The sequence below is a fragment of the Perkinsus marinus genome (genome assembly GCF_000006405.1).
Source record: "Perkinsus marinus ATCC 50983 genomic scaffold scf_1104296937140, whole genome shotgun sequence".
Lineage (NCBI taxonomy): Eukaryota > Perkinsozoa > Perkinsida > Perkinsidae > Perkinsus > Perkinsus marinus.
The window spans coordinates 157,767-169,197 of NW_003213889.1; the positions used below are offsets into that span (position 1 = coordinate 157,767).

An 11,431-nucleotide genomic window follows, 5' to 3' on the forward strand; every position below is an offset into this window, starting at 1 on the left:
CTGGAGCACTCGATGCTCAGACCTCAGTTGTGAAGGCCTGGTGGGACCTATCTGACAAGCTCGTTGTTCGCTACAACGACGGTTACTACAGTTTCCCAGAATCTGATCCCGAGAAAGTTTTCTACATGGGGTATCCCGCTGACTACTTGGCTCAGATCGGTTTTAATAAAGACTATATTTACCCAAAGTACGTCCAAGCCGCTGGAACACCGGTGCATGCTGATACTAGGGTCGAACGAGTTGGAATGTCGTTCTGGTCAGTCGCTGTAGCGGTGGTCGTAGCGCTCTTGGTGGGCGTCCTTGCTGGGCGTGTATCGACTAGGCGCTCCGTGATGGCCGATACTCAGAAGAGTTTGTTGGCATCAGAACACTGAACGACCTAATGTTCGTGTTCGTGGTTTTTTAGTGAGACGCGCGTCATCCGGTACCAATTTTTCACAATGAGAGCAAAAAATTTTCCTCTGTAACTTAGAATCTGCCATGGCCAGGTTTCTCATTCTCCATAAGAACTGAAATTGCTACACCATTGTCGACTACTACCACAACTTGTTTCTGCTCACAGTGGTTTGTATCCTACAGTCCAGCTGCTTACTCCTTTTACTATCGATCGGCTTGGCCGAGACAACGAAAATTGCAGCTCTTTACCAGTGTGTGAATCGGCTTGTGTTGTTCTTATGTCACTGGAGTAGGGATAGGGGTTATAGCTTTTGGATACTTTCTCAGGAAGGTATGGATAGAATCTCGTTAACTGAGATCTTCGGAGTGTTGGTGAAGCCAGGCGTCGTGGGAAATCTGGTAATGAACCTGAGAGCTACCTGATGCGCCTGCTCAATGGACCTGCTCGCTTTTTGCCAATAGTGTGCGCTCCTCGAATTCAGCAACACTTGAGATTGGAGTGGTATGTCGCAGAATGCCTGTCCATGTTAGGGAATTCTCCTGTGGTGCACCTTGTGCATCGTATTTCTACTTCTGGCTGTCCGTCTGGGCAGTGATCTCAAGCCAGGTGAGTCTCATAGCGTCCATAGCGATAAAATAGCTCTTCAACAGTCGGTGGTCTACAAAGACGCCAGCGCGGTGGTCAGCGAAGGAAGAAGAAAACCAAGAAAAGGGGGAGAAAAAAATCTGCGGGCAATCGGTCCCCGCACGGCAAGAGCGCTCTGGCACCCCTATTTGACCTATTGCGATCCCTGTATGCTTGGATGAGTATTACTATATCTCGTTACGTTCGTCGAGGAGAACCAAGGGATAGAGGCAAGCCTACTGGTGAACGGAACTTGACGCTGAGGGAAGCATACGAGGTTGATCCAGGCAGCACCAGCGAGGCGAGTGATGGCGTTGATGAACATGTACCCATTGCAAGTCCTGATAGTAGAGGGACTCCATCTGTGAGCACCGATGTGGGCGTACAGGCAAGTGATGATAACGGTGAAGTGGTACAAGGCTGGGTTACTGTGGAAGAGAGGCCCTATAGACGACAACAGTCTAGTGTTTCTGATAGTACATCGTGTAGTAGTAATGGTAATATGAGAAATGCAGCGCTCTCACTGGGCCACGACACTCGGGGAGTGCCAGGTCGATCACGTGGCAATCGCAAGTCGGGGTATTTCCAAACGGCCTCAAGTACGTTGTTGTCGGTGAGGTGGAGTTTCATCACGTTGTGGGTGAATCAGGTAAGCCCAGTGGTCGGCATGGGCGAAGGCCTAGTAGGGTAAGTATAGGCAGACCGTCTGTATATAGGTAGTAGTAGTGGTCGATAAGAGAGTCAATAACACTGGGGTATGTTCAGAGTGGCTGGTGACGAGACAATGAACGGACCGTTTGTGGACTATCCGTCGAAGTCTCTGGCGCCTTGCCTGGCAGCCACCCCGAGATATCCTCTTGAGGAGCTCCTATCGTCAACGACATCATCATCAGTAGTAGTAGTATGAATACTTGTGTGCTTGCAGGCATCTCGTTAGTATCAGGGTGATGCGTTCACGTGTCATTCTCCTGACGATATTGGTAAGTCCTCTTCCACTACTGTTAGCGAGTGCCCTATGAGCCCATTGGACTCCTATCCGAGCTTTGACGTGTTCTACACTGAGTGGGTGCAGAAGTTGATAGAGGAGGAAAGCGACGATGATCATATGAATGTCAACGACATTAGCATGGCCGTCGAACCAGATCAAACGGTAGAGCATTCTGGAGCCGCTTCTGAGTTCTTTCCCGCGCTTTCGACCGTGTATGCGACACTCCAACCTGTTGGCATTTGGGTGGGCCTCAACTACCTCGCTTCCAAGATTGGGGATACCTCTGGTGGCTGGGAAATCATTTGGACACTCGCAGACATAGGCTGGATCGAACTCAGTGACTGCGGCCTATACTGCCGTTTAGCGGACTCCTGGGGCGGCGCATCATGTGATGAGCAAACTGTTGTATCCCATGAATGCGAAGATATGCCGCCCTACGGTGTTTACAGGGGCGCCCTCGAGTTCGACAAGGAGTTTGGTGGTGGAGGAGGAGGAGGACTCGAAAGTCCAATCGTGGAAGCAGTGGAACTCAGCCACAGTACCGAGGGACTTTGGCGACTCGCCGACGGTGCTGATCGGACTACCTCAGTGAGGATCTCGGATTTCGAGCATTATGATGGTCATGATCATATTCGCGGGGCTCGGGATACTGGAAGTCCATCGTGGAGTTACTACTAGAGCATCCAGTCGGTTCTTAGACTGGCGCTGCTACGTGGCTTTTTTGTCTTTGCTTTTCTTTCTTTTCTGATATGACTTCCGGACATGGATCGTAGTGGTCGACGACAACTCAGAGATGAGGTTCATTGACTTCATCATGAATGAGAATTAGTTTCAATATCCAAATCAGCCCAGAGTTATCCTCCTCAAGATCTACCGTTTAGTGAGCGTCTGTTGTTCCCAGTATGGCTATGCCGCATTCCCATCCGTGCAGTTCTTACCTACATTGGTGTTCTTCACAGGCAACTAGCATTTTAGGTCGTGTGGAACTAGGATTGCTAGCCTTCATATTCTGCCTTGTCGCCACCGATATCTCCTATACCATTCATGAGCTCCTCTTCAAGCAGCCATCGACCCCCGAGATGGGCCTCCACCTCATGTCAAAGTGCTTGAACGCCGCGTATTGGCTCATCTGCGTCGACACCATATTCGTTGTTCTTGACATTGGCTTCATCGTATCAATGGGCGGAATGATTACCCGTTCGCGTGCTAGGACTACTAGTAAGGCTGATGGTAGGCACGTGGGCACTATGAATAGGGCAAAGCGTGGTAGGCATCCGCTGGCCCTTAACCGTACAAGGAAAGAGGTGGATCCTCTCGAAAGGTGGGTACTCGAACCACTATGGGTTATTCTTCGTAGTCTGTGGTGATCAGAAAACCAATTCGTTGTATGCCACGTAAGAAAAGGACTTGTCGCCGCTGTCGTCGAAGCTGCATAAACTGCCGCTTTGATGAGATATGCGAGTATATGGAACCTCGAGGAGCTTGGGTGTCGGTTCGCTGGATTAGAGGTCGCCTAGACTCAATGGGCCGCAAAGCTCTGGACCACATGCTCACAGTTGGCTGGCTAGAAGGAACTCCTTGTGGAAGATACTGTAGAGCTTATCCGAAATGTAAAAGCCCTCGAGAACAAGAGAGTCGTTCGGAGGCGACAGATGATGTCCCTGCATTCAACATCGGCAGGGACGACGCTGAATGTCAAATCGATGAGTGGGATATCGATTCTTGTGAAGAATTCCTGCACGAGGATGCGCCACCGATTCAAGATGATGACCGTACACCTTCCGTAAAGGCGGAGGAGTGCTCTTCTGAGTGTAGCTGGGAGTTGTGTGAATCCTCTTATTCAATGTAATGATGATGTCGTTGAAAATGCATGTTTGGTACCAATACGCTAATCTATCACGTAATTATCTCCTTCTCTACAGGGAAATGTTCATCCTGGTATAACCACTTCTGTTATCCCTGAAACGAGTATGTTGTTAATGTCACAAGTAACGATGAATTTTATGTGAGTTCACCCTCATGTTGAGTTCCAGTGTACCGCCTAATCGCACGACTGTTTAGAAGGGGCTCCTGCGTCCTCTGCCGGGACAAGGATGATTGTTGGTGTGGCTTACAAGGTCGAGAAGAAGAGTACGAAACGCGATTAGTTTCTGAACCTCCTGGTGTTCTTTTGTGCACCCACTCTCAAAATGTCACATGAGGCCGTGCAGTCTCATCTCTGCAGTTCCTTATTGTTCCACTCGCTCTTTCCACCTCCTGGATGGCCTCTTCGGAGGACCAACGATCGAAAGTGTTCACTCGAGGAAGATTCTCTGTCAGCTTTGATGAAAGTGACCCTTGCCGTGGGAAAACGGTTGTGCTGGCCAGGTCCGACTGCGGCGGCATATCCTCGCATAATCGACGAGTCGGACGCTTCGAGTGTTGTTATCTGACATCTGTCTGGCGTCGTGTTGGTCGCTTCATCGTTTTAGATGCGCCATATGAAGCGATAACACTACGCCGTTTCTGAGTCGTCCTCAAAGCTACGTCGCTACATCGATAGTTCCTGTGTTACTACTGTATTCCAACTCAATCATACATTATCTATTATCAAAGCCGTTCAGATATTTGTACAGGTTTTAGTTATCATGTTATCCCACTTTACACATTAATATCTATTGTAAAACCGATCTCATTGCATCTCTAGGTGGATCTCGGGTACTGTTGCATTCTACTGATAGACGTGGGAGCCTTGGCGTCTCCTGACTTGCTAACCTTGTTGTGTTATACAGTGTTGTGCGGAATGGACGAGATAGTAAATACCACTTGAACGACGGGATCAGAGAGCAGTTGAAAATATAATCATATTCCCAGAGAGCAAATGGGCGAAGCTTCGACGATGGGTATTAGAAACCTCCGACAACGTCTGATACTGAATGCCATGATGGAAAGGAGAAAGTGAGCCCAGTTGATTGGGACAGACCCACACAAGCACCGGGGCGCCCAGGTTGCCGATACTAACACTACGAGATAAATGTTGCAGAGACAAGAGTACATCAACAGAGCTTGACAACGCAACTGAGCACGAACTTATGCATCTTCTTCAGCACTGGGAGCAACAGAGACTTAACGCAAATGTACGCCAGCACTGTGAGTCCCGTCCAGTCACGGAAGGAGAAAACACTCGGATCGAAGCGCAGCCGGACGTTGAACTCGTCCGAGTACAAGGGCGCGGATCTGGAAGGAGAGAAAGGCAGTCCACATTGCTGTGGTTCTAGAAGTCTCACCGGTAGAAATGGGATTCAGTGGCGATCTCCAAACCTGTAACGTTGGCTATATACGATACCGTTTTCTCAGCGTCGAAAGGTGGATCGATGCTGGTGGCGAAAGTTTTGTTACCAGAGTCTCGATAAGCACTCAGAATAATTACTCGGGGAATGGTTATCCACTGCCTGACGATTCGGAACACACTTGCAGTTTCGGCAGATGATCACATACACTTACAATTGCAGTAGCTCAGCTTGAGTTGCTTCTACGAGATTCACGCGATAGAAGCGGATGTCGGGGAAACTGCCCGCTACCAGCTGTTCGAACTCGACTACTGCAGGTGAGTCTGAGACAAACGTTGGAGGGAACACCACAACGAGATGGACTCACATGAAAAAGGATTCGTCGTTGAGTAAAGGATGAGGCCACTGGGGACCGAGGCGGGGAAACTCAGTGACTTCTTCCACAGTGCGGCGGAGTAGAAGATAGCAGAGGCCTCAGAGACTGATATATCCTGTATTGGCGCATAGGCTACACACTGGTGGGATGTGGTTTCTGGAAGAGGAACGTCAGGGAAGAGCTGCTGGACAGCCTCCGTAGCAGCCACGTATGCGAGTAGAGGAAGGAAGAGGCAATGGAAGAATGATGAACTCATAGTCTTCCCTAGGCTGGGTAAAGCTATCCAACTATTAGCCCGTCTCTCGAACCCAACAACAGCAAAGAGGAAAGTACTAGAGAAAACATGAACATGACCACATGAGCGGGAGTGGTTTAGTCTTCGCAACATCATTTTGATGAAGAGTCGCCTATTGGTTCTTCGACCTCTAGTGATACAGTCTTGCCAGCACGTTGCTGGATATCTTCCACAGTAGTGTCAACCGCGAGAGGGTCCACAGCTGCTTCGGGTGGTGGTGGTGGCGACGGGGCGATCTCAATCTCCCTCGCTTGTGGCACGAGCAACTCCGTGTTGGGCTCAGCTAGTATCGTGCTCCCAACTCGCGGGGGAGCCAGGAAGAGCGTACTTCTTCGCGGTGCGACCGATTGCTCTGCGCTGTCAAGGGACAGAATCTTCGACTCCATTTTTTGTTGTTTGAACCGTTTGCGACGGGATACACTCTCGCGTGCTATTTTGATAAGGGAAATGAAGAAGTCGTCAGTCATTTGCATCAGCGTTTTCCTCTTCAACGACCTCATCCTGATGGTACAGTGCCAATAGGGAGCGTGTTCGACGACTCACACTCCCGCAGAGTAAGCTTCCGAGTCTATTGATATTTCCCTATTGGGCCAGTCGTAGATGGCATTGCATACGTCGTTGAGGGAGTAGCGACTTCTCATCCTCCTCAGAGATGCATTCTCGAATACTCTGAGGAGATATAACGGGTGGCACTGTTTACAACGAGCAGCAGATTTTATGCTCGTACTGTACCTTCTCGTGTGTTAAATGCGCACAATACTACGAGCGTATTTTATACCCGCTTATGTACTGTACCGAGATGGACGGGTAACATCTCGGTCCGAATTTCATGTGATTGATCGTATAGACCACTCGATTCGTCACACTAAGTGGAGTCGAGAAATGTGTGAAATTCAGTTTTTTCCCCTCATACACACACAGAATGAAGAAAACGCTGTCTTCCTACTGCGCATGGCTGCATATCTATCTTCCCCTTTATTCCCGTGGCTACACAGAGTAAAAATCACAGTGAGAACTCATTAAGACGATGATAGAGGGCAAATATAAACACACTATGTACCACCGGGTGCATCTATTTCCTATGAGAAGGCTTACTCCAAGTAGCTCTGATAATCATCAATATCCCTCACACAGTAAAAGAGCCTTCGACTAGGCAGGCATTTAACCTGGCTAGGCTTCTCCATAAAGTATTCCCCTACAGCAGCACTACATCGACCACTAATGCCATAGACGATGTCTTACCGTTATTCAAATTCTCTTCGGCATCATAGAGATCCAGCCTGCCAATGATGGCCTCGTCTGGGGGAGTACCCCTGGGCTGCCACGCCGGTGAACACCTCTCGAGATCTTCTTCCTCTACCACGACAAGCCATGCGTAATCACATCAGAAGTATTTCGTTACCAGACGATGACGAGCTTTCGCTCTCTGCATCCCCCTCGGACTTCCCGTCCAGAAGACCTCTCAGTCGCTCTACTTCGTTGTGGAGTACATCACTGCTGGCATGCAACTTCTCATTCTCCTCCACCAAAGCCTCTTTCTCCGCTACCATGGCATTCAGCGCTTCAGTCGCTGTGGCCATTCTCTCTCGAGCCACCCTCTGCGTCTGTAGGAAGGAGGAGTCCGTTGTCCCCAAATCTGCGCCCTCCATACATCCAGCTGCCACATGTTGAAGATATATGCACACAAGGAGACTCTAATATACTCCTCCGTAATTGACTCAGCGGCTCGAGCCATCCTCACCAGATTTTTCTCGGCTTCCGCAGAGGCTTCCCCTGTCACTACGGATGGCCAACACACCTCGACCAGACCAGTCGCCTTATCCTCCTACCCTTGTTGGACTCCAGCTGCCTAATAATAACTCCCTTCGCTGCAGCGTGAGACCACTCTCTCAAGACGATAGAGAGCAGGTGAGCATCGGCCTGCATACTCGACTGCTCTACCATGAGGTTAGCTATTGATTTCTGTGAGACTGCCAATTGTTGGCGTAGCTCAAGCTGAGATAGAACTGTTGACCGTGGGGGGTCAGAGAGCTACCTCTCTCTGCTGCACACCCAGGAGAAGTGCTTCGGCCTTCCACCCACCGAAAGCTCGTCTTTTCAAATGCCCCGATCTCTCTAGATGGGCACGGTCGAAGAAGCTCTCCGCCATCGTAATACGGGAGTCCACTGCAGCATAGTAGAGGCTCTGCAGGAGGAGCTCAATAGAAACCGTGATGATCCTGCGAGACGGGTTCACGTCCAGTTGCCTCTGGGCTACTCCTTCTCGTGTCAAGGCTCTCCAGGCGACCAACGCTAAGTGGATGGTCCAGACCGACGTGGTGACTTGGAAAAGACGTGAACTCTGAGTGGGCCAAATACCTCTAGAGAGGATGCTAGCAGTCATAGTAGCACCAGTGTGTCCACGAGCTGCGCTAATCTAGTCTCAGCCTGCTCAGACCGAGCTGCATGCTCTGTTGTGACTCTATTGAAAAGTCGTGCGGCGGCCACTTCTCTCTGCCAGCCACGGAACGATACTTTCAGTAGAGCCTGCATGGAGCTCGCGAGCACGGCGATGACTCGAAACCATTTCATTCACTTCCTTTTTCAAAGTAGTATTGGCGCCTTTGTTCAACGCAGTAAAGTACTTGCAGCCCCACTCTCTTATGTTATTCTGTTCCCTTTCCACTGCCAACTACCAGGCAGAGAGGGAAACCGTGATACTAGTATTAGTAATAGTAGTAGTAGTAGCGCTACTGACTTTGAGCCTCTCGACCGTCATAGTCCTAGTGTAGCTTTTCCAGGAGTAGAAAGAATCCCCCAGCATGGCGTGTTGCAAGGCATCATTCGAGCGTAGAATAAAGTTAAGTCCCCAAGTGGTGAGAGCCGCTCGTCGGCGTGTCTCGGTATCCTTCATAGTCTAAATGGCATGCCCACAGTCGACGCCTACTTCCCTAATCCTCGGCTACGTCCTGTAAGTCAGCAACTCTTCGTTGCTCCTTCTCTAGCTTAGCCTGTCGTGTTAGCCCCCACCATGCAGTGAGGTACACCCCAGCCACCCTGGCCGACTCAGCGCGTATAAATAAGTTGCTGAACTGAAGAGAGGATAGTCTCCACCGGAGATGATGATCGAGCCTACTACCTTATGGATGAGTTTATCGCGGTAATACGAGGCATCTCTCACTGCATTTTTCCGGAGAGATTCATCTATTGCATTCCGACGAGCCCTCTCTACATCGCTCCTCCAGGCACGCAGAACCATACGTAGCCATGCCTGAGGGCCAGGCTTGGACGATGGGTGGCTAATCTAGACTACTACCTTCCTGAACCAGAGCCATTCCTTGCACCCTTCTAGAACAAGCTGATGCGGAGAACTGGAATCTCCTTGCCGTCGGATGGGGACCAGTTCGAGGTCCGCACTGATGTTGTCAGGGAAGCCCTCGTGAGCCACGCCCTCTTCATCAGAGCTGCTGGTTACACCAGCGGCTACAATCTCATAACCGGAGTCCAGAAGATCTTGGAGGACATCCTCGCCGAACTTATTGAGGTTCAATAGTGTCGAGTCGTCATTGACAGTCTTCCTCCTTTTCAGCCTCGAATGGGCTACAGCTTGAATGACATGTGCCACCTTACGTCGGCTGGCCGCGTAAAGGATGCTGCCAGAGGGAGCTACAATTGGTGATGATAGATTGAGAACTGAGCCCTGTACAGATGAATGCTGTACCGTACTGGCCGACTTGAACGCAGCGAAGAGGACAGCAATGATGAGCTCAAATAACCAATGCTCAGATAGCGACGACAGATCCTCTTGAGCGCGGCAACCTTCAGCGTTCCTCAGTCAACTCCACCTTGTGAATTTTTTTACTGTGGATAAACTCGCTCACATCGGAAGGGGCCAAACTCCATGACTACCTGGCACAGGCGCCCCATTCTTCGAGGATGAGAGTCACCTGATGACTCAAGGTGAAAATATATCGATGGTACCACCTTTCATCAGAAACAATAGTCATCACCACCCACTCGCAACTTCGTAATGATATAGTCCATTGGCATAGCGGCCCCACCCCCAAAATAAGCTCCGGAGCGATATCGTCCGCTGGCATAGCGGCCCCATCACATAGACTAGACGTGTTAAAAATGGGGCACCTATGCCATCAAATCACTTATCAAATTGTATTCGAGCATTCACCTCCTCTATGCGACCCTGTCATTCCTCGGCATACCCTGTAGGATGATGTATAGTCACCAACCCACTAGTTGCAACACAAAGGCGGTAAGACATGGGGAAAAGTAACAATGCTAGCACTCAAATGAGGTAATCCCAATCAGGTTAGCACGCCCATGGGTATATACGAGAGACGGACGCCTTACATGTCTTCTCGTCTTACGGATCTTCTCGTACAACCTCTATCTACGAATATTGCAATTAGTGACAGTAGTGACCTGCTGTTCCCTGGACGGTAGAATTTGACGCCTTTGAGGTGTCCTAAGAGTTTGCACTCTCTGTGGACCTTCAAGAACCCCTCCGCGATAGGAGCCTGATAAGTTTGCTAGCTTCGATAGCTCCCCACGCATGATAGCAGAGAGTTTTCAAGTCCATATGAGCCATATAGACTCGAAAACCCCCTGTTGTCATATCATATGATGCCACGCGTTTGTGAGGCGATAAGGACAGCGTACCACAACAACGCGCTGTTGAGGCCTATCTTCCACGCGAAACAAGCGGCAATGAAGGGAGTGATAATACAACCATGAATGTGCAGAGAACGTACCATAATCCATCACTCAGATGCAAGTTACGCAATATCACAGCTAACAGAAGCAGCATACACGGCAGATACGCAGCAGTACGAGCCAAGAACCATAAGAGATCTACAGCATGATGACACATGGGGCCGATCCTAAGTGACTTCTCTCACGACAGTGTATGAAAATAGCAGATACATACGGCACTACCCTGGGGCGGGTAAAATCTCCAATTTCAGGCTCATTCTTAGATTCCCAACATTCTAGGAGGATTGCAAGGTCTCGTAATTGCCGTTCGACCCAAACTGTACTGTCACGGTACAAGTCTCACAGACCAATGAACCTGAAGGACGAGAAACGGGGCTTTTAAGTAGGAAGACAATAATAATTATTCAGACATAAACTCAACAACAATGCTAGTCGGTTTACAGATAACAGGGCATTAGTAGCGACAGTAGTGAAAGGGTGTTTTCTTTCTCATTATATGTTCCATCATCACTACGTTTATGGCCCAATAGCAAATACAATGTAGAAACAGCACACTCAAGTTGAGCTCTAGTCGTGCTTCTTCTCTCTAGTAATCGACTTCCTCCACTTATTGATTCGTTTCTCCGTCATGGGCGCTGTAAAAACTACACCAATTGCCAACCACTGTACAGGGAGTATTCTGTGACCGAACATCAATACGGATAAAACCTAGGAGCCGAACTAAAGCGACTCGAAGTGGACCGAAGACTTACCACACTGACCAGCTTTCTAA

At 49.5% G+C, this 11,431-nt stretch overlaps 4 protein-coding genes across 4 annotated transcripts in view; 2 read left to right on the forward strand and 2 right to left on the reverse strand.

Annotated features, from left to right (window-relative positions):
- Pmar_PMAR023317 (conserved hypothetical protein) overlaps positions 1-525 on the forward strand; it is a gene marked incomplete at its 5' end in the record, with an annotated part of 2,107 nt that extends 1,582 nt beyond the window's left edge. Inside the window, one exon of the mRNA XM_002783152.1 lies at positions 1-525. Coding sequence (XP_002783198.1) covers positions 1-374 — 374 coding nt within the window. The 3' untranslated portion in view covers positions 375-525.
- A 1,163-nt stretch (positions 526-1,688) lies between these two features.
- On the forward strand, positions 1,689-2,687 carry Pmar_PMAR023318 (hypothetical protein; the record flags this gene model as incomplete). The annotated part of the gene is made up of 3 exons (XM_002783153.1): positions 1,689-1,708; positions 1,787-1,913; positions 1,965-2,687. The coding sequence occupies 3 exons, from the start codon at positions 1,689-1,691 to the stop codon at positions 2,685-2,687; spliced, it is 870 nt and encodes a 289-aa protein (XP_002783199.1).
- A 2,357-nt stretch (positions 2,688-5,044) lies between these two features.
- Pmar_PMAR023319 (hypothetical protein) lies at positions 5,045-9,855 on the reverse strand (the record flags this gene model as incomplete). Its single annotated transcript, XM_002783154.1, has 19 exons — positions 5,045-5,225; positions 5,276-5,440; positions 5,493-5,601; positions 6,278-6,450; positions 6,493-6,618; positions 7,045-7,144; positions 7,192-7,305; positions 7,352-7,553; positions 7,691-7,722; positions 7,779-7,944; positions 7,985-8,290; positions 8,341-8,475; positions 8,525-8,620; positions 8,687-8,845; positions 8,895-9,020; positions 9,068-9,199; positions 9,245-9,594; positions 9,655-9,747; positions 9,810-9,855. The coding sequence occupies 19 exons, from the start codon at positions 9,853-9,855 to the stop codon at positions 5,045-5,047; spliced, it is 2,811 nt and encodes a 936-aa protein (XP_002783200.1).
- Positions 9,856-11,226: 1,371 nt separating this feature from the next.
- The window catches only part of Pmar_PMAR023320 (UDP-galactose transporter, putative), a gene marked incomplete at both ends in the record, with an annotated part of 1,412 nt that continues 1,207 nt past the window's right edge, over positions 11,227-11,431 (reverse strand). Inside the window, one exon of the mRNA XM_002783155.1 lies at positions 11,227-11,294. Within this exon, the coding sequence (XP_002783201.1) occupies positions 11,227-11,294 (68 nt within the window). The remainder of the gene's footprint in view (positions 11,295-11,431) is intronic.